General features: G+C 45.4%; 1 protein-coding gene across 4 annotated transcripts in view; it reads left to right on the top strand.

Annotated features, from left to right (window-relative positions):
• LOC126091908 (polycomb protein Sfmbt-like) overlaps positions 1-23,298 on the top strand; it is a 330,279-nt gene that overhangs the window by 231,771 nt on the left and 75,210 nt on the right. For all 4 annotated transcript variants that reach the window (XM_049907216.1, XM_049907218.1, XM_049907217.1 and 1 more), the window contains one exon: positions 16,725-16,849. In XM_049907216.1, coding sequence (XP_049763173.1) covers positions 16,725-16,849 — 125 coding nt within the window. The remainder of the gene's footprint in view (positions 1-16,724; positions 16,850-23,298) is intronic.

Genomic DNA, 23,298 nt, shown 5'->3' with positions numbered 1-23,298 from the left:
TCATGTGTCCGTGAGTTGTGTCCGCGTGATTCTGTGAATGTGTGTGTGCTCTCATTCTTGGACAGAGGTCGTGGTCGAAAATTTAGTTTTGAGAGTGTGATTGTCTTTTCTCTGTGCCTATGTGGGGCTCAGCTAACATCTTTACGGTGAGTTGGTACCTGTCCTCATTATTATCGATTCTCTGAGTATTTTCACAAGTTATGTGTTGCATGGATTGATCACCATGGTCTCATTTCATCAACATGCTGTCTGTGACTCGTGAATAGCTGACCAGAACAGTGGATTTCCATGACAGGCCAAAACCGTGGGCAATTTTTGTGGGTATCTCTAACGGATCAGGCCTGCTGATCTGAAGCCCATAGTTTCCCACTAATGTGCAGGCCCTGCCGATCGGATCTAGTCTCACTGATCTGCCTGCAGGCTGGGTCTGTTTTTGTGTGACATAATGTGGCGGATTTGGGTGGTTTATCCATGGACCTAGGACTGGGGTGTTCTTCAGCACGCCAGAGGGCACGGACGATGGATTTCAGGAATTGCGACTGTCCAACCACAAGTATGTTGTACAGTGCGGCATTTTATAGACATTTTATTTATTCTAGTATGTTCTGACACTTTGAAAGTAGTTTATATATTAGAAAGTATGGACAATTAGAAGAAGAAAATTTTCACTGGCAGTTGGTACGCTATGTACTCACATACTTCTTGAAAGAAAAACCATGCAATACCTGTAAAATAAGACATAACACAGTGGGTAATAACCGACAATAACGAACATAGTAGAATGAAAATTTTATTGGCAGTCACCTACAGTGTTCGTTTACGCAACTCTTCCCTGCCTTATGCACTTCTTTCAAGAGGACTACTTTTTTCTCAGGTTATTTCTGAAATCAGTGAAGGTATTTTAAATGTGTCTTGCAACGCCAACGAAATGAGTATTTTAGTCACCAAATGTGTTTCGTTTTATTGAAATAAAATAACATCATTAGTCTTAATGAAATACATATACCATTTGGCTTGCTTGCTCCATATAAAAACAGTTCATTGCAAAAGATGTTGATGTTAGTGCTTAAGATTTTTGCTCACACATTTAGAAGTACAAAAGTCCCTACATTTTTTTGTGAACTTATGTCTTTACTTACCCCATAGATCTCAAAATTTGTCGGGGGAAAATACTAAAACTTGCCTCAAAATCAGGGAAATATCAGGGAACATCACTTGGGGAACTTGTGGCAACCCTATTAAACCTTACAGCACCATCATTCACCAAATCCCTCAACATGGTAATCAGCCTGGCATCTGCAGGAAAAATTGCAACACGCCACCTGAGAAATATGCTGACCTTCTAATCATACCTGCTGACAAAGCCTCCACCACTGTAATTTGAACCACAAGGATTATGCTGTGTATGTGAGTCTCTGGATACTGGCGCACATATCAGAGAACAGGTGAGAAATGATGATGATGAAAGGAGGGAAGATCACCTGCAGTTCGGACACAAACACATGCTGCAGTCGAGCAGCAGCGCAGATGAGCGATGGGCCCAATGCAGAAGAGCAAGAACTTTCAACACAATGCTGTCTACAGATAAAGTATGAGCCACAATCAAATTGAGACCAGAGAGGAAAACCAATATCAAAGCGAAGTCATCGGTGAGTAGTCAGTAGTATGATGGGGATAGTAATGAATGCCTCCAGGTGAAGTGCATGACTGACTGAGTGGTCAATGTGCGGTGATGTTTATGCCTCCACAAGGGTTACTATGGGTTGGCAGATTCACTTGACAAGACTTTGGCCCACTCACTAGGCGAGTGCAGTGCTGCGGTGACTCTGCCCTCTATCGCCCATTGAGATCCATTTGTTCCGGTGGGCATTCAACTTCTGCATTGCCCAGTACCAGATTCCTTAGTCACAAAACTGGTACATACACGCAGAAAAGCCACAGACGGTGCAGTGGAAGGTGAAACGAAGGTATGTGTGAAGGTGCAGTAGTGTCAGCTGAAGGCTTTAAGGCGGAAGTGTTGTCAGCAGTGTCCCGTGGGTGGACACTACCATTGCTGGTGTCTAAGCCTCAGCACTCCCGTGGGAGTGTGCCCACACTACCATGCCAGGGGTGTAACATCCAGAGGGACCTGAGCGAGGTACCGATGACAGTGGTGTTAGCAGATGGAGCAAAGTCCGAGACTGGCAACCATGGAGTAGTTCTGCAGAGCTATGATTGTTAATTTGTGTGGTGCAATAAGTGCTCAGAAACAAAGTATGGGCCACCATAATGGCAGAGGATTCGATAGTCTTGTTCATCCGCTGCTTATAAATCTGAACCAGACGTTCAGCTTCACCATTCAAGCAAGGGTGGAACAGAGGGCTACAGGTGTCTTTGATACCATCGGTGGCACAGGAGTTCTCAAAGGCAGAGGCCGTGAATTGTGGGCCATTGTCAGCGACCAGTGTGTGAGGCAACTCTTCAGTGGCCATAACTTGGGCTAAGGCAGTAAGGGCGACCCTGGTTGTGGTGGATGCCATGTGTACGAAATAGAGGTACTTCGAATAAGCATCCACAATTACCAGCCACATAGAACCAAAGAATGGGGCTGCAAAATCAACATGGATGCAGTCCCAAGGGAGGTGAGGAGTATGCCAGGGGGCTAAGGATTGAGGGGGCACTGCCTGGTGGAGGGCACATGTTACGCAACTATGAACCTTCTTTTCGATGTTGCCATTGACCCTGGGCCAGTACACATGGTGGCATGCCAGCTTTTTCATGTGGGACATGCCTCAATGACCGTTATGGAGAAAACTGAATACCCCACGATGCAATTCCACCGGAATAACCACTTGATGTGCGTACGTCTCAGTATCCAAAAGGATGACACTATCTGCAGCTGAGAGACGGGGAAAGCTGTTCCCAAGGGTGGAGTCTTTGGTCAAATGAGATACGGGGGCCAGCCATGTATTATGTAGTGAAGAACCTGTTGCTGCAGCGTCAAAACACGTGGCCACAGTCCAATAGGTGTTGACATTCAGTGTCGATGTAGAAGCAAAGGATCTCCTATGGTTCGAAATCTGGGTCTAAGCCAGTTGGTAGATGGGCCAATGCATCAGTGTTAGAATGCTGGGCTGTTGACTTGTACCAGATAGTAATTGTAGGCACTGAGGAACAACACCCAGTGCTGAAGGCATTGCGCTGTTCATTCTGAATAACGCAACCAACAGCTTGTGATCCGTAATTAGAGAGAACTGTGTCCCAAAAAGGTACATGTGAAATTTCTCTGCTGTAAACACTGTTGCCAAGGCTGCCTCTTTGATCTGTGAATAGTTGTGCTGTGCTGGGGTCAGGGTGTTGAGTGTATATGCAATAGGCTGTTCAGAGCCACTTCTATTCCTGTGTGCCAAGGCTGCTTCGATACCATAGGCAGACGCATCAGTGGCCAGAACCAGTGGGAGGCCGGGAGAAAAGACATGAGGTAGGGTGCAGATAGCAGCTTTGTTTTCAAATTGAGAAAAGCCTGATCGCAGACAGGGGTCCAGGTGTATGGGACCCCCTCTTTACACAGATTGAGAGGTTTCACAATGTGGGTCACCTGGAGTAAGGATTTAGCATAATAGTTGACCTGGCCCACACGTAAGATCGTCAGACAAGGTGAAGAAGTGAGGGCAGCTATATTCTGATTGTTGGGCTGGATTCCCTTTTTAGAGAGCCAGTGCCCCAAGTACTCCACTCCTGGCTGAAAAGATCTGCACTTCTTTAAATGACATCACAAGACTGCATTCCACAGGGCCGTGAACAGGGTGTGGAGGTTTTTCAAATGCTCCTGGCTGGAGGATCCTGTGACAGTAAGAGGTCATCCAAGTAATTCACACAAGTTGTAATATGCTGTATCAACTGTTCCAGAAATTGCTGGAATATTTCGGGGGCTGAGTAATTGCCAAAGGTGATTCACTTGTACTTATGCAACCTAATCAACATGTTAAGGATGATAATGTTCAGAGATGCCTCATCTGAGGGAAGCTGGAGGTACGCATCAGCGAGGTCAAGCTTGGAAAAAAATAATCAGTGCCCCCCCCCCCCTTACCCTTGCAGCTAGATTGGTGAGATCATCTTGTCAGGGAATAGGATAGGTTTCTACCTGCTACCGAACATTGATGGTTGTCTTGAAACCACACACTAGCGAAGAGACCCATTCAGCTTCCAGATGATGACTAGGGGCATGGCCCATGCACTAGATTTGACAGGTTCGACAATGCCAGCTGCCTACAGACAATAAAGTTCCTGCTTGACAGGAGCTCGCAAGGCTACTGAAATCAGTCTGGCATGGTGAAAACGAGGCGTGGCATCTGGCCAAAGTTGATGTGCACCTGAAAGTCTGAAGTACTCCCCAAATCTGGTTGAAAGAGACACAAAAACTCCGCGCAGAGGTCATCCATTTCTTGGAAAGAGATCACAGTTAAAACCACGTTGACTTCACCCAAGATACAAGGTGTGCAACTTTGCTTCCACCGTTTGCTGATAGGTGGCGACAACGGTAAGTAGTGGTCAAAAGAAACAGATTGCAGACATCAGGCAATTAGCTTGGACCTCTGTCAACATAGCCTCTTTCAAACATTAGTCGATTTGTGTCTGCATCATAAAGTTGTTCTTGATTGAAAATGTCAGTTTACGAGCCTAATTCGTGTCAGTTGTGGGGGTTTTACTGTTTTGTTTCAAATATGAAGAAAACAGAAGCTGAGTCTCATTGATTGCTTTCAAGTACATATGGTCAGGATTCTATTAGTGAAAGAACGTGTTGTGAGTGTTTTCAACGCTTCAAGAACGGTGATTTTAACGTTGTAGACTGGCATAGTGGTGGAAGAGAATGTTTTTGAAGATGCAGAATTGGAGTCATTGCTGAGTGAAGACTCGCTTCAAACTCAAAATGAATTTGCATGATTAGTGGGAGTGACACAGCAAACCATTTCAAAACGTCTCAAGGCTATGAGCATGATTCAGAAAGAAGGAACTTGGGTCACATGTGAGCTGAAACCAAGAGACGTTGAATGGCATTTGTATGTTTGTGAACAGTTGCTTCAGAGGCAAAAACAGAAGGGATTTCTGCATCGCATTGTAACCAGGGACGAAAAATGGGTTCATTACGATAACCCTAAACACAAAAAATCATGGGGATATCCCGGCCATGCTTCCATGTTGGCGGCCAAACAGAATATTCACGGCTCTAACATCATGCTCTGCATTTGGTGGGACCAGCTTGGCGTCATGTACTATGAGGTGTTAAAACCAAGTGAAACAATCACAGGTGTTCGTTATCGAATGCAATTAATGCGTTTGAGCAGAGCATTAAAAGACAAATGGCCGCAATACAGCGAAAGGCACATTAAAGTGATTTTGCAGCATGACAATGCTCAACCCCACATTGCAAAAGAGGTAAAAATGTACTTGGAAATGTTAAAATGGGAAGTCCTACCCCACCCGCCGTATTCTACAGACATTGTTCCCTCTGACTGTCACCTGTTTGGATCAATGGTGCATGGCCTGGCTGACCAACACTTCCGATCTCACGAAGAAGTCACAAATTGGATTGATTCATGGATCGCTTCAAAAGATGAACAATTTTTTCAATGCGGGATTTGTACACTGCCCAAAAGATGGGAGAAAGTAGTGGCCAGCGATGGAAAATACTTTGAATGATACATGTGTAACCAATTTGTTTCATTAAAGCCTCAAATGTTGGGGAAAAAAACGGCAGACGCAAAGTTGTACACCTTGTAGAAAATCCAAAAGCCGTGAAGGCGTCAAGGCCAAAAATGTTGGTAGCCGACAGATGGTCAATGACAAAGAATGTCAAAAGCCGGGTGACGTATTTGTAAGTTGCTGCAGTTGAGAATTGCCCGCAAAGAGGAATTGCTCTGTTACCATAGGCCATCAAATTGCACGAGGACAGTGGCAATTCAGGTGAACCCAGCTGGACATAAGTTCCCTGATTGATCAAAGAGATGGTGGGCCCAGCATCCACCTGGAAACGATTGTACTGGTGCAACATGCTAAGTGTGAGAAACAATTTCTGCATGAAGTAGTTACCCGGGGGGGGGGGGGGGGGGGGGGGGGACTACTGTCTGCAGCATGTGTACTGTGTCCTGGTCTGGTCACGGCACAGGATGGGGCTGGGTCATGAGACTTTGATATAGTGAGCGGAGGTGCCCCTCCTTGCCACAGCGTGTACAAGAACCCCAGCGATCTGGGCAGTCTGCTTGGGAGTGATAGGAAAAACGCTGTGGGCATGAAGGGAATGGCCCCCCCTTTGTCGTCGTCAAGGGACGGCTGGAGGCTCTGAAGTCATAGAAACATCCAACAAAGACAAATCACAATGTTGCTTCAACCTGCTGGTCTTCCTCCATATATGATGCTGGGGCAGTGCATGTGGTGATGTGTTTACTGCTTCCACTTGCGATATTGCCGTGAATCATTCTATGCAATTTTGCACTAATGAGTGATGCGCAAGATGTCCTAAGACGCGTTAATCAGTTTCAGTGCTGCCATGCAAACCTACGGGTCAGGCACCAGTTGAACCACCAGATCACAAATTAAGGATTCGGTGTAGAAAGTACTACAATATTGATTAGCGCAAGTAAAATCACATTTTCGGCTAAGGCCTTGTAAGTCACTGACCTACTACGAGTGATATAATTGTTCTGGGTTTTTATGGTATTGATGAAATTCTACTGTGGAGGCAACCATATGGTACTGCTGGGTATAAGCATTAGAGAGCAGAGTGCATATCTCCTGAAATGAGAGGGCAACTTGGTCAGACGGAGACGCCAATTTTCAGAGGAGAAAAAACATGTCCGGCGACACCCAGGATGGAAAGAGCTACTACTTCAAGGAATTGTCTGTGACTTGAAACACCGTGAAACGTTGCTTCAGTTGATGCAAATATGTATCCCAGTCCTCCATAGCATCATTGAAAGGAGGACAGAATGTGGTGTTGAGTGCATGGGGCACCAATCCCTGGGACGCAGCGGCTTCCTGCAAATGAAGTTTTTCTGCCAAGAGCTGAAACTACTTGTGTAACAAGTCCATCTGTATCGGCTGCTGGTGCATGATCTGGATTGAGTGTGAGGACAGCCTATTCACATTCCACCAGAATCTCAAAACTTTCTCCCCTACTAACCTCACCTGGTTCTCCTTAGGCCAACAAACCACCTTCCTCGTTGTCACCGTCCAACTCTTGGATGGCACCAGCAGTACCTCCATTTCGACACCTGTCACCCATTTCGTATGAGGAAGCCCTTTCCACACTGCCTCACCATGCATGTTAATTCCATCTGCAGTGATGAGCATCCCCTCCAGATGTACCAAGTGTCTCGCTGAGACCTTAACAGTCAGAAATCACTTTTGCCATCTTGTCTAGAAATGAATCTCCTTCACCTTAACCTACCCAGTCATCTACCACCTCCTGTGTACCCATGAAGTGCGCTCCTCGGACTCAATACCACCCAGGATTGGAGCAATTGAATGAACTTCTGTGCAGTTTCAGCTAGCTGTTGCCATGTTCTGAGATGCGAAATACCCTCTGCACTTACCTCACCACTCCTCTAACAATGATATTTCACCACCCACTATGTAGTATCCTTGTCCGTCCCTGTTCCACCCGTTTCCAACTGCTTATCCGCACTACCAACTATGCCAGTCTGATCTTGGGTACACCTGCCCCATCAGAGGAAAACTACCTGAGAAATCATCCATGTGTTCTACCAACTTAGCTCTAGACACTGTTGGGCATTCTGTCTGGCCATGAGAACAATCTGCCTGTCTTCATGATTCCCGTACTGTGACCAGGAGATAGCCAGACCACCCAGTTGCAGACTACGCTGTCCTACACAATGTGCTTGACATCAACAACAACTGAAGTATGGAGTGCTTGAATTCTTCTCACCCACACCAGCTACTCAAAATTGCACTGCTGGAAACTCTCTCTGCAATATGTGCTTTGTTCCCGTAACCTCTTGACCTCAGTCTTCACTAATCATTATCTGTCACCTGTCTATATTCTCTTCTCTGTTCCTATTCCAGCCTCACACACGCCGTCTACACATCTGTATAGTTCTTTCCCTTCTCTGCTTCTTCCCTCTACCCTTTTTCCCCCAAAGCATCTTCCCCCACCCCTAGCCCCTAGCCTGCTGCTCCCTCCTCTCCCAACACTCACACCTTTTCTGTTTGCACACTACTCATATCTGCTGAGATCACAGCTCACTGCAGTCAGATCTTGGAGCAAGGGGACAAGAGTGGCCGCCTGTGCGAGCATGTGTGTGTGTGTGTGTGTGTGTGTGTGTGTGTGTGTGTGTGTGTGTGTGTGTGTGTGTGGTTTTTTTTTTTCCTACATCTGAAGAAGTCCCCCTGCGGGTGTGGGGGTAAGAATAGGCCCGCGGTATACCTGCCTGTCGTAAGAGCGAATAAAAGGAGTCTCAAACGTTTCGGCCTTCTGTGATGATCCTGTCTTGGGTTTGACCTCCTTTTTTTTTTCCAAATTTCCGTTGTTAGTGCGTGCCATTTGGGGAAGGACGCCTTACGTGGTGTTTTTCTGTTGGTCCATCATGCACCACCATCTTGCATGTTACCTATTGTCGTGTGGCGGGATTTACACCCAACGTCTTCTGGGTTGCCTCCTTCTCGTCTTGTGCGCAATCCCCTTCTTAGCGCCCACGACAACTGTGGACCCTTTCAACACCTAAAATCCAGCACGGTAGCCAGTCCGTCGTGGTGGGGTCGTCATGTACCCTCTTGGTGGTAGCCCCCTGACCACGCAGGGATCGCACTACAGATTCCAGAGCTGTTTCCTCCCCATGCATGCCTAGGAGTATGTGCCCATCTTGTCTGGGGCACGGGGACTCCGGGCAATGGGATATCGGCCAGGTACCCATTGCTTTGGCTGGGTGGCGCCCTTGGGGAGAGCCCTCGTTCGGAGTAGGTGGCATCTGGGCGGATGTGGCGCAATGAAGTGCAATAAATCACACCAAGCTGGTGGTCGCACGGCCACCAGCGTCTCTAAGCGAGGCAGAGTAGACTTTGATGCTGTGCAATATGACCCTCAGTCGTTCCCCTCGTTGGCTGTGCCATGGGAGGGACGTAGATCTAGTGCCAAGCGGGAGCCTTACGTACCACAATACCTTGTCTGCAGCAGGACTGATGGTGACTCCTTTCTTACGACGAAGCCTCTGTTTTTTGTGTAACACCTGGAGGATAATTTTGGGGAAGTGGCGGGGTTGTCTAAAATGAGGAATGGGTCCATCCTCCTCAAGACGTCCTCCCCAGCCCAGTCACGAGCGTTGCTCTTGTGTGATAAGCCGGGTGACGTCCCTGTTACCGTCACTCCCCACAGTAGCTTAAATATGGTCCAGGGGATTATTTACCATCGTGACCTCTTGTTACAATCCGATGACGAGCTGAGAGCCGACTTGGAATGACGTGGTGTCCATTTTGTCCGTCGTGTACATAGAGTACCCAAGACTAACAGGGTGGCCACCGGTGCCTTTATCTTGGCCTTCGAGGGTGATGTCTTGCCCGAGAAGGTCAAGGTAATGGTTTACCGTTGTGACGTCAAGCCCTACGTCCCTCCCCCGATGCGGTGCTTCCAGTGCTGGAAGTTTGGGCACATGTCCTCCCGTTGCCCATCCAGCGCCACATGTCGAGATTGCGGACGCCCCTCTCATCCCGATTCTCCATGTGCGCCTCCACCTGTATGTGTCAACTGTGGGGAGCACCACTCTCCATGCTCGCTGGATTGCCCCGTTCTTCATAAGGAGCGGAAGATAATGGAAAGACCCTGGACCGGCTTACTTATCGAGAGGCAAAACTGAAATTTGAAAGGTTGTATCCTCCTTCCCTTCGAACATCTTTTGCTGCAGCCACGTTATCGTCGCCCTCGCGAGCGGCGGTTGTCGCCTCCTCTGTGCCGCCTTCAGTGGGCCCTTGGGGCCGTGCATCTCTGTCTGCCCCCCTCGTGTCTGGGGGCAAGCCTTCCTCTGTTGCCCCCTTAGCAGTTGGGGGCAAACCCTCTTCTGTCGCTCCCCCCACACTTACTTCGGGAGTGACATCTCCTCCACAACCGGGGGGCTCGATCCCTCTCCCTCCTTCTCTGCCGGCGTTGCCTCTGCCAGTTCCTATCTCGCGGAAGGGGTCCCTCGGGGCTCTCCCTTCCTCCGTTTCTTCTCCTACCCAGCCAGATGTCAGCCAGTGGCTGAAGGTTCCGCCACCTGCTGGTCGTAGGGCTTCTGCATCTTTGTCAGCCTCCGACGCTCCTTCAGAGATGCTCTCCCAGCCCTCTCACCCTAAGGGCCGATGCGAGAAGAAGGAACGGAATGTGTCCAAGAAGAAGGACGTTCCAGCGGTTTCAGTACCGCCTGCTGTACATAGTCCTGGCTCCGGGGATGAGGTGGAGATCCTCGCCTCTGCTGCGGATCTCGCCCTCACGGAACCCTTGGGGGCCTTTCCTATGGACACAGCTGCCTCTCCCCCGGTGCTGCCTCTCCCCCGGTGGCGGCAGTTGGCTCTGAGGCGCCGTCTGCCTCTTAGTCGCATTCATGCCCTCCCAGTCCCTTCCTGCTTCCATTCTCCAGTGGAACTGCGGCGGTTATTTCCGCCACCTGCCTGAGCTCCGGATGCTTCTGAGTGTTTCCCCTGTTCTCTGCATTGCTCTGCAGGAAACTTGGTTTCCAGCAATGCGGACCCCCGCCCTTCGCGGTTATCGGGGATACTATAAGAACCATGCTGCCTGTCAACGAGCGTCAGGTGGGGTTTGCCTCTTTGTTCACCACTCTGTCTGCAGCTCGCCAGTACCCCTTCTGTCCATTATAATTATCCGGGCTGTTATGCCGTGGTCGGTTGATGAATTCTGTGATGATTCTCAACGTTTCGTCTCCGACTGCGGGAGACATCTTCAAGGGGGTCCGTAGCTTGATGGAAGGACCAACACACACACTGGCTCACTACTGACTGCCGCTAAATTCCATGTCCGCGCGCCCCCGCGCCGCGGCGTGACGTCACATGCTTTGAAAACGTCAGTGCAATTGGCCGCTGTCCGTCGCCGTCGATCGCCGTTGCCATCACCCAGTAGTGGACGAGTGGTACACATCTTCTTTAACACCGGCATCCATATACCGTTTAATTTGATGCCCTCCTCCTTTCGGTTGAAATTATTTGGGTGTTAAGCGATTTCGATTGCCTCCCTGTAGAGCCTTTCGTAATATCCGCTCGTGGCCGCTAGTACTTGCGTCTCCTCGAAACGAATATTGTGGTTCCCTGGCTGGAAAGCATGCTCCGCAACAGCTGATCGTTCCATTTCTCCTCTTCTACAATTTCCCTTGTGCTCTTCCAAACGTTTAGAAACAGTTCTTTTAGTGGTACCCACATAAACATCACCACAGCTGCATGGGATCCTATACACTCCAGATTTTTCCAGTGGTTTGCGAGCGTCCTTGGCAGGCCTAAGGTATTCCTGTATCTTCCTGGTGGGCTTGTAAATTACGGTAATATTCCGCTTCATCAAGATCCTCCCTATTCTTTCCGTTACATTTTTAACAAACGGCAGGAAAACCTTAGATTTTGCAGTAGCCTGTACGTCAGTGTGATTTCTGCGTGGCTGCCTCAACACACGTTTTATTTCGTGGACGAATATCCGTTCTTCGTTAGTGCATCGTGGAGATGTTCCATCTCAGCGTCGAGCGACTCAGGTTCACAAATATTTCTAGCTCTGTCCGCTAACGTCTTGATAACACCCCGCTTCTGTTGTGGGTGGTGGTTCGAATCCCGGTGCAAATAACGGTCCATGCGCGTGGGTTTGCGGTACACTGAGTGGCCCAAACTACCATTTTCGTTTCTAAACACAAGCACATCGAGGAAATGTAGTTTGCCGCCTACCTCCTCCTCCATTGTAAACTGAATTCTGGAGTTTATACTGTTCAGATGTTCGTGGAACCGGCTTAGTTCCTCCCTACCATGTCTCCACAACACAAACGTGTCATCCATGTATCGGAACCATACATTTGGTTTCTTGCTGGCAGTAGTAAGGCCTCCTCAGTCCGTTTGAAAATGCGTTGTGCCTTTCCCGAATAGAACAGTCGCTTTATCTTCAGAAACTTCGGTATAACGTCGACGGCTATGCAACGAGACAGAAATGTGAGGGAACACAAAAGCTGCACTCTCTTCTTCTGGAGTCCTTCCGGACAGGCGTATGACACCACATGGAGGCATCACATCCTTGCTACATTGCATGAGTATGCCAACGACTTCTGCATCTCCTTTAGCTCCACGACTACAGGAGTCACCGAACGCAGGCTGCAAGTAGCCGTTCGCAAGGCAGCATCATGGGCTCTGACTCACGGTTTTCAGTTCTCTGCAGCCAAGACTCGGGTTATGCACTTCTGCAGGTGTCGGACGGTCTACCCTCATCCTGAACTTTACCTCGACGGCCACCTGCTTAAAGTGGTGGACACTTGCCGCTTCTTAGGACTCGTCTTTGATGCCCGGCTCACATGGGTTCCTCATATTACTCAGCTGAAGCAAAAATGCTGGCGGCACCTCAACGCCCTCCACTGCCTGAGCTACACGTCTTGGGGTGCAGATTGCTGCACGCTGTTGCGATTGTACAGAGCCCTTGTGCAGTCGAGGCTTGATTATGGGAGCCTGGCCTGTGGGTCTCCATCACCCTCAGTGTTTACGATGTTAGACCCCATACACCACTGTGGGGTTCGGCTTGCAACTGGCGCTTTCCGTACGAGCCCCGTGGATAGTCTACTGGTGGAGGCCGGGGTTCCCCTGCTGCGGATTCGCCGCCATCGACTGCTCGCCGACTATGCTGTCCACGTGCATTGCTCGCCGGGCCATCCCAATCATCGCCTGCTTTTCCCTGCCATGGTCCTCCATCTGCCCGAACGGCGACCTCGGTCTGGGCTTTCCATAGCTGTCCGCGTCCAGTCCCTGCTGTTGGAACTGGGGTCATTCCCTCTTCTGCCTCCCTTCCGGGTCTGTGCACCTACGCCTCCCAGGTGTTTGCCCCAGCTGTCCGTCCGTCTGGACTTGGCACAGGAACCCAAGGACTCGGTTCCGCCTGTGGCCCTCCGTCGCCGTTTTCTTGCGCTCCTCGCCTCATTTTCGGGCTGTGAGACTGTCTACACTGATGGTTCCTTGGTTGATGGTCGTACTGCCTACGCTTTTGCTCACGCTGCCCATGTTGAACAGCGCTCCTTGCCAGCTGGCTGCAGTATTTTTACTGCAGAGCTGGTGGCCATATTGCGCGATCTTGAGCATATGCGTTCCTGCTCAGGTACGTCCATAGTCATCTGCAGTGACTCCCTGAGCAGCCTCCAGGCCATCGACCGCTGCTATCCCTCTTCTCCTCTGGTATCCTCTATTTGGGAGTCTGTTTCCGCCATTACCCGCTCTGGTCGTTCGGTGGTCTTTGTTTGGACGCCAGGTCACGTTGGCATCCCGGGGAACGGACATGTCGACAGGCTGACCAAAGGGGCGATCGACGCCCCAGCTTTGGAGATCGGCCTCCCAGCTCGAGATCAGCAGTTGGTGTTGCGCCGTAAGGTGCTTGGGATGTGGGCTGCTGAGTGGCGTGGCCTGACATCCCCGAATAAACTGCGGGCTGTTACGGAGACGACCGATGTGTGGCGAGAAGCCCGCAGTGACTCTGTAATCCTGTGTCGGCTCCACATCGGCCATACCTACCTGACGCACGGCCATCTTTTGCGTCAGGAGGATCCCCCCCTGTGTCGGTGAGGGTCCCGGCTGACGGTCGCCCACATTTTGTTGGAGTGTCCCCGACTGCGCACCCTCCGGCAATCTTTTAATCTCCCGGGCACTTTTATGCGACGATGCCTCTATGGCTGACGACGTTTTAAATTTTATCCGTGGTAGTCCTTTTTATGGTTCCATTTAGGGAGGTCCTGTCCCTTTCCGTTTCTATGTCTCTTGTCCTCGAGTCTCTCATATTTGGTTGCAGATTTTAGTGTGTCGTAAGATGGTTGACTCTTTCCCTTTTTTTTGATCTCGTGGTCAGTCAACCAGTTTCCGGCCATCTTCTTTTCTTCTGTTTCTTTCTGTCTGGTGTTCATCTGTACTCTTCTTGTCTGTAGTGTTCGTTGCCTACTTCGTGTTCTTTCAGTGCCTGGGGGGGAGTCTCCTTCCCCTTGGGGTTTTACCTGCTCCGCGAATTTATGTCTCGCCTGTTTTTGGAATGGGGGACTGATGACCTTAGCTGTTTAGTCCCCCCCTTAAACATCCCAACAACCACCACCACCATCTGAAGAAGGATGTCATCTGATTTATTGATTACATACAACAATCGACTCTCAGTGTGCCTGTCTGCTTCCCCCACCTTCTTTATGTGATGAGTAGCAGTCTTATCCTACTTCAGGTTCTTGTTCTTCCATTCTGAATTTTCCATTGTTAGATTATGTTATGGTTGGGGGATTCCATTGGGAGTGATCTCTGGGATGTGGGGAAAAAGTCGGAGATTTACATTTAATTTAATAATAGCAATATAGTGAAATGACTTCGTACTTTTAATTATGAATTAACCTAAAATACTGTCTCAGTAAAATGAATGTTTGCCTGTAAAATATAATAATCGAATTTTCAGTAGAAGTTAACTAGTGTAGTTACTATCATCTGTTATAATGGACAAACTTTTGTTTTTGCTAACCAAATATTTACACTGCTGTCTTACTTGCTTCTTCACAAACTAGTTGGTCTACAGGATTTGCCATTTTCTTTATGTTTAACTGTTACAAACAGAGGTACCCAGCCGCATTTTATGTCTTTCTATTACTGAAATCTCAAATAGTACCATGAATCTTCTTGTAACACATTACCAAGTATTACATGACCGAGAAACAATGATCACGTTCGCTGATTTTATCATTCACAAGGAACCTGTTATGAGGGTTGAATGAAAAGTAATGCCTCCACCTTCGTTAATTGGGTTTGGATGGGAATATTTTAATAAAGCAAACGCAGGAATAATCCTTAGAATGTGATCTTTAAGTACCAATATTCACTTTCCCACATATTGGATACATTTGTGCCAACCTGCCAATAATGAACAAGTTTTCTGAAGCCATCACGGAAAAAGTTGACACACTGTTTCTGCAACCACAGTCTCACAGTTCTCTCAACATCTTCATTAGAAGCATGATGATGTCGCCGCAGGTTGTCTTTCATTATCGGGAACAGATTGAATTCAGTTGGTGCTAAATCTGTACTGTATGGAGGATGCCATACGATGGTGAGATTCAGTCTCTGAAGTTCTGCTGTGGTGGCACGTGAAGTATGTGGTTTGGCATAGTCATGCTGCAGGAAAACATTTCCCTTTTCCTTTTGGATCCTTGTTAGCCATTGTTTCAGAGTTTGCAGCGTTGTGATGTAACGCTCTGAATTTATCGTTGTTCCACGATCAAGGAAATCAACATGGATAACGCCATCGGCGTCCCAGAACACTGGCCATGATTTTTCCAGCTGAGGGCTGCATCTTGAATTTCTTTTTCTGGGGCGAGTCTTTGTGTCCATATTCCATGGACTGACGTTTTATCTCCGGGTCGTAATGGTGTACCACGTTTTGTCTCCTGACACAGTTGAATGGAGAAAGGCGTCACCTTCATTCTCGTAATGCAGGAGGAGTTCCTGGAAAATTTCAAGTCCGTGTGCTTTCATTTCAGGAGTCTGCATCCGGGGTACCCATAGTGCACAGATCTTCCGATAGCCAAGCAAAGCAATAATGTGACCCACACATTCTTGTGAAATGCCGATCATGTTTGCAGTTTGTCTAGTAAAACTACGATCGTCATGAATCAATCTGTCAACAATTTGCTTGAGGAACTCGGTGGTTGTTCCAAGTCTCTGTCACGCAGGTCAGATGTTCCCCCCTCAACATCTTTAAATATACTTGCCCAACGACGCGCAGTGCTCACATCAACAGTGTCACCATAAACTGCTTTCATTCTCTGATGAATCTCCTTTGAGGTGACATGTTCTGCTGACAAAAATTCAATGACTGCACGTTGCTTAAATCACATTGACTGACTGTCTGCGCAGGGTACCATACTTAACACTTTAACAACGCAACTGTTCAGTGCTGAAGCTTCCTGCCAACTGGAGCTGCAGAGAAGAGGCTACGGAACAAGCCAGTACCTGCTGCATACCGATGCTGCCAACTGTTGAAGAGTTACGAAGATGGAGGCATTACTTTTCAGTCAACCCTCATACATATAAAACATTAACTAGAATAATAAAAGATTTTTGATACATGTCATAGAATTTTGCATGATTTTCTAACTGTGGTTGTAATGATTCCACGGCACTGAACCTAGCTCATTACTGATATGTTCTAAATGAAACTAATTGCTGGCAATTTGCTGTAAATAATTTGATAGAAAAGTATCCCAAAATGTTAATATTGGCATTATATTTCAGGACTTTTTAGCCACTTGTTTTGTTGTCGAGACAGTTTTGGGTATTTTTAGCTACCCGTCTGTTGTACTCTCTGATAGGTATTTTGCTGGATGTGGAACAGCATTCCTAATTGACTTCTGATTTGTTTTAAATATGAATTTACCTTATGATTCCATATCATACAATATTTTGTTAGACCCAGAAAATAGTTGTAGATACAATAAACAATGTGATATAATTTTAATCAATTCCTGAAAACACATGTTTTTTGATACTGTTAAAAGGTGTGGTATGAACTTGGAAGTTGTGGACAAGAACAGAATATCAAGGATGAAGGTTGCAAGAATTGAAAAAATAGTTGGCAAAAGACTACATGTAAAATATTATCAGGCAGAACAAGATGATAATGGTGAGCCACTACATACACTGTATTCTTATTATTATAATGACCTTTGTAATAATTATTGGATGAAATGAAGTTGTTTTAAGCTGATGATCTATAGATATAGCCAAGAGTGTTAAAATATAATCGACTTTTCTTTTTGGAAATAGTCATAGCGTGGGTTCACTGCATTATTTGACTGCATGACATTGTTTTAGGAAATATATTTAAACACATACTGAATTTCATAATTGTTTCTTCAAAAAGTTTTGTGTGCAATTTTTTATATCAGTTGTAGAAAGCTACCATCTCTCTGAACAGTGAAAGCAAACACTGGAAGAAAAGTAAATTTAAATAAATAGTTATATATATAAAAAACAAAGATGCTGTGACTTACCAAACGAGAAAGCGCTGGTAGATAGACGCAATAAAACACACACACACACACACACACACACACACACACACACACACACACACACACACACATAAAATTCAAGCTTTCTCAACCCACGGTTGCTTCATCAGGAAAGAGGGAAGGAGAGGGAAAGACGAAAGGATGTGGGTTTTAAGGGAGAGGATAAGGAGTCATTCCAATCCCGGGAGCGGAAAGACTTACCTTAGGGGGAAAAAGCGACAGGTATACACACTCTCTCTCTCTTTCTCTCGCGCAGACATATATATCTGACAGATATACAGGACTACAATTTTATCAGACTTTTGTATAATCCTAGGGTGACTGTATTTGCTGTGTAAGAGCCTGCCAGGCAGATGCTGTTCACCATCAGGATATTAACGATTGTCAGTGAGCAATAAGGCCTTGGGGATTTACGCAAAGAAATGAGTGTGACGGGTATTAATGGCTTTAAAGCAGGATGCGACAAAAATACATTTCGACTTCTTAAGAGGCCTAAAACTATTTTAGACTTATCCACCAAATATAATTTAAAAAGTCTCTCTGATGTATATACTGTATATGGTGCTGAACTGCGTGCTATCATGATGGCACCGAAGCATCATTGAGGAAAAAAATTTATAATGCCCATTGCGTTACAATTGTTTTGCTGGAGAACTCAACAGATGAAGATTGCCACAAGTTCTGGAAATCAGGAAATTTCAAACGTTTCAGGTAAATTTGGGGAGGGGGGTGGGGGGTGGAAAAAATCTCGTTTTTGTCTCAGTAGATGAAATGGTTTGTTCACTGAGATGTCTGGGCATTGTTGCCAGGTGGGCGCAGCTGAATATGTGTGCCGCTTCCCCACTCCCTCATTCCTACTGCTTCTCCCCTTCCTACCACTTCCATCAGCTTGCAGTCAGTGCTGCCACCAATTATTGTCACTAGTCTAGCAGTGGCCAATGAGAGGCAGGGAGGCATGAGGAGTGGTTTGTCTTGATCTGATTCTCATAGACTGTAGATGTTGCAGCCAGAGATGGCGGACATGCATCTGTGAGTTGTCCCCCGAGTGATTCTCTGTGTGTGTGTGTGTGTGTGTGTGTGTGTGTGTGTGTGGAGGGGGGGGGGGGGGGGCCACGCGCGTGCTCTCTCATTTTTTTGACAAAGGCTGTGGCCAAAAATTAAGTTCTGATTCTCTGATTATTTGCACAAGTTATGTGTCGCATGGATTGATCACCATGGTCTCATTTCAACAACATTCTGTCTGTGACTTGTGAATATCTGACCACCAATGGATTTATGTAATGGGCCAAAACCTCAGTCCATTTTTGTGAGTATCTCTAATGGATCAGGCCTGCCGATCTGAAGCTCGTAGTTTCCCACTAATGTGCAGGATGTGCCCATGGGATTTAGTCTCACCAATCTGCCCGGAGGCCAGTTCTGTTTTTTGTGTGGTATAATGTGGTGGATTTTCGTGGTTTATCCATGGACCCAGACTGCAGTGCTCCTGGGCGGGTTAGAGGCCACGGGCGATGGATTTCAGGAATTGCGACTGCCTCACCGCAAGTACATTGTGTAGTGCAGCGTTTTATGGATATTTTATTTATTTTAGTATATTTTGACGCTTCAAAAGTAGCTTATGTATTAGAAAGTATGGACGATAAGTCGCTGATGGTTTGTATGCTATGTACTCATATATTTCTTGGAAGAAAAATCACATGATAATAGACGTATCACAGTAGGTAAGAACGGCAAGAACGAGAATAGTAGAACCAACATTTTATTGCTAGTCACCTATATTGTTGGTTGACACAACTCTTCCCTGCCTTATACACTTCTTTCAAAACACCTACTTTTTTTCTGAGGTTATTTCTGAAATCAGTGAAGGTATTTTAAATTCGTCTTGCGACTCCAAGGAAACGCATGTTTTTGTCAGCATATGTGTTTCATTGTATTGAAATAAAATAACATCAGTGGTCTTAATGAAACACACATACCATTTGGCTTGCTTTCTCCAAACAGTTTTCTCTAAAAACAGTTTGTTACAAAATATGCTAATTTTAGTGCTTTCGATTTTTGCGGGCATCAGGAAGCACCATCTGCTCATGAAGTTTTTTTTATGTATATTTCCTTGTTTGGCACTATTGTCTCTTGTATCATAGCTGTAAAGACGGATTTAAAATACCTTCAGTTATTACAAAACAACTACGGACAATATGGTCACACAAATTAAGATATCCCCCCCCCCCGGAACTTCATTTCAAATTTTGTAGCTTAGTTTTTATAACAACATTGTGGTCCATGTTTGTAATACTGTCAAGAAATTTTTCAACCATTTCTTTGTATGCTCTTTTTTTTTTTTTAATGTTCATATGTCAGTTTTCACAAACAAGGTATTTCATGGTACAGTTGTATGTTTTTCGTTATGGTCATTGGTCCATTATTATATTTGTAGCAACTAAAACTTGCTGTCTCTTGAAAACCATTCACTCAGAAGTGGCAAATTTCAAGTAACAGCAATGTTTCTCTTGCTTCCAAGTGGAATTTGCTCAATGTCATCTCACTATCATTCTAAATCACTTGCAGTTGTGAAACATTGATTTATTAAATGACACAACATTTCAGGACAAAAGTTTATGAAAAATCACATTTTCGAGATAAAAAAACAAGCGTGTAATTTCTTGACTTACCATATTTCAAAGCCACACTAATTCTCATTTCAGCAGCCATCAAAGACTTTAAAAAATTACAGCATTCCATTACATAAGTCTACAGTTACTCATGTAATGCAGTAAATAAGAAAATTCCACATGCTTATCAAGTAGAAAAATACTCAGATCTTTCCGTGCTATCATTTTCCAAAATCTTGTTTTGATAACTCTGACCATTTCAGACATGAGCGACACTGTGAATATTTTATTCTCGAATTCAGTGGGTACTGTTTCAAGGCTGGGCCTCCACAAATACAAAGGCAGGGGCTGCAGGTATCAAAGAATCTGCTGGAAATATCTGTGGCTCATGGGGAAAATCCATTTTTTGTGCGATGTCTCACCTTCTAAGGCACCTTAGCTTTTAATTGTTGCTGGAGAGTTGTCAAAACAAGTCTCCGTCCTCAGTCGTGGCAACTCACGCAGTGTTCTGGCAGTATATCATGGAGAAACCAAGCAAGCTGAAATTCAGTCCTGAATGGCTGGAGGTTTGAGGCCATCAAGGTCCAGAGATGTCAGACTTCCAGGCATATTGCATAGTATGCAGCGAGTCTTTCGCTGTCAACAAAATGGGGATATGGCCGTAGTCAGCCATGTGGAAGGAGCTAAAGACTCCAGGGCAGTTGCAGCAGTCAAGAAGACAGCATACAATCATATTTTTCATTGGTCCTTGGTAAGGGAAGTGTTAAAACTGTTACATGATGCAAAACTCTTAAAGGCTGCATGACATCTCACTGTCCTTAATGGGATTTTATTTCCCATGACTGCTTATATATATATATATAATAGAGGGAAACATTCCACATGGGAAAAATATATCTAAAAACAAAGATGATGAGACTTACCAAACAAAAGGGCTGGCAGGTCGATAGACACACAACAAACACAAACATACACACAAAATTCTAGCTTTCGCAACCAACGGCTGCTTCGTCAGGAAAGAGGGAAGGAGAGGGAAAGACGAAAGGATGTGGGTTTTAAGGGAGAGGGTAAAGAGTCATTCCAGTCCCGGGAGCGGAAAGACTTACCTTAGGGGGAAAAAAGGACAGGTATACACTCTCTCTCGCGCGCGCACACACACACACACACACACACACACACACACACACACACACACACACAGCAAACACAGACACAAGCAGACATTTGTAAAGGCTGCTAGTGTGTGTGTGTGTGTGTGTGTGTGTGTGTGTGTGTGTGTGTGTGTGTGTGCGCGCACGTGCGTGCACGAGTGTATACCTGTCCTTTTTTCCCCCTAAGGTAAGTCTTTCCACTCCCGGGATTGGAATGACTCCTTACCCTCTCCCTTAAAACCCAAATCCTTTCGTCTTTCCCTCTCCTTCCCTCTTTCCTGATGAAGCAACCGTTTGTTGCGAAAGCTTGAATTTTGTATGTATGTGTTTGTTTGTGTGTTTATCGACCTGCCAGCACTTTCCTTTGGTAAGTCACATCATCTTTGTTTTTAGATATATTTTTCCCACGTGGAATGTTTCCCTCTATTATATTCATTAGGCCATTAAAAGCGAAAACCTTGCCAGCAGAGTGGTGCTCAAAAGTTAGTGACAGGCTTTTTGTGATAGTACATACGTGCCAATTCTCCTGATTTAGGAGGTAGACTCCCGATTTGCAGCTTTTTCTCCTGCCTCCCGATTATTGCTTTATTTCTACCAATTGTTGGCTAATGATCGTCAAACAAAAGACAGTTCGTTTTGAAAACCCATCATTTCAGTTTTTGCCCAATTGTGGAAAGTCCTTTGCTTTTTAGTCTCTTTAATTGATTTACTTCTCGAAGTTTGTAGAAATCGGGAAGTCATGCAGGACATGTTATAGATTGTACCTTTTCCTCTTTCCTGCACGTTTTGTAGAATACATACTCATATTGCTAAGTTTTGTTCTCTGTTTAGACTTGCATTTGTGTGTTGTCACTGTGCCAGTTAGTAGTTCTCCCACTAAATCTGGTAATTTCCCACGAAATCTGGTGGTTTTGAGTAGCTCTCTAGTGGCTAGTGCGAATTATGGTAGATTTTAAACTTATTAGAGTGGTTTTACATTAAAATTACTTTTAAAAATTATTGATCTAATCAACATACAGAAAATAAAACTGTTTAATTTATTAACATCTGCTAGGTCTTAAATTTATATCACCTAAACATTTATAATACACAGTATTCAATCTTTGTCCTTGTATTGTTGTGCATTCTAATATTAATAAATCTGCAGCTGCATGCGTTGTGCATACCTGTAGTGTTGATGTTAATGTGCTGCTTTTTACATCACTGGCTCTTGTTTTAGTGTTATATGTGGGTAAAGTACAGGCACAGTATGCCCAGAAATATCATGCTGAATGGCTACTTTAGTGGTTGGGGAGAGAGAGAGAGAAGTGGGTTTTTCAGAGCTGCAGTAATTATTGTTTAGCTGCACCAAAAATTGTGTCCAGAAACCCCCTGGTATAGATGCCCGCGTGTTAAGAATCTTGTGGCAGTTGTGGAACATTGGATAAACATTGATTCCTTTTAGTTTTGGGGTGCTGCTTGGCATTTACCTTTTCCCTCCAACGATATAGAACAATGGCGGTGTGGCTGCGGTGGCTATTCGCTCTTCGTGTTGACTTCGTCTTCAAAAATATCGATTTAAAAATGCAAATCCTTGGCACATCAGGAGAAGGAAATTAGGATGTAGCTCAGTAGTAGGATAAAGACTTGCGACTTTCGCATATTATAACTTTTACTTAGCACATTAATGAGAGAGAGCGGTTACATATGTCTTTCTGACTCCAGCTGAAAAGACCAAAAGAGACAGAGATTGGTGAAAAAAAACTATGAAGTACATAAAATAATTGATATTTTATTGTTCAGTTTTCTGTTAGCGTACTGAGATGATCATACCTCATTACAATATCTTTGCTGCACGAGGATAGCATGAATATTTATTTATATGTGTAGGTCATTTAAAGAACCTACACACTATGCGATACTAAATTTGCAAACAGGTTAGAAAGAATTTTTGGTGCAACACACTAAACAAAAATACCTTTTAAAACGGTGAAAGAATCTTTAGAAGTGAATCAAGCTGAGGGCTCCCTTGTGTTTTTTGCCATTGTGTGATCATATCATGTGGTTGTTAAATGAGTTGAATGTGAGGAAATTTAGACAATGAAGTTCCCAGAAAATTTCAAATACATAGAACAAAGCATAGTGCAGTTATAAAACGTGTACTAAGGCCTTATTTTGTAGAAAATCTATGACAAGATATCAGTGACAGCTTGCATAACATTATAACTGATGAATCAACAGACATTAGCGTGACCTAATTTTTGGGGATAACAACAGTATATTACAGTGCTACAATCAGTGCACTCATTTCAACATTTTTGA

The sequence above is a fragment of the Schistocerca cancellata genome, chromosome 7 (genome assembly GCF_023864275.1).
Source record: "Schistocerca cancellata isolate TAMUIC-IGC-003103 chromosome 7, iqSchCanc2.1, whole genome shotgun sequence".
Classification (NCBI taxonomy): domain Eukaryota; kingdom Metazoa; phylum Arthropoda; class Insecta; order Orthoptera; family Acrididae; genus Schistocerca; species Schistocerca cancellata.
The sequence above is the reverse complement of the archived record's forward strand: the minus strand, read 5'-3'. Positions and strand labels throughout refer to the sequence as shown.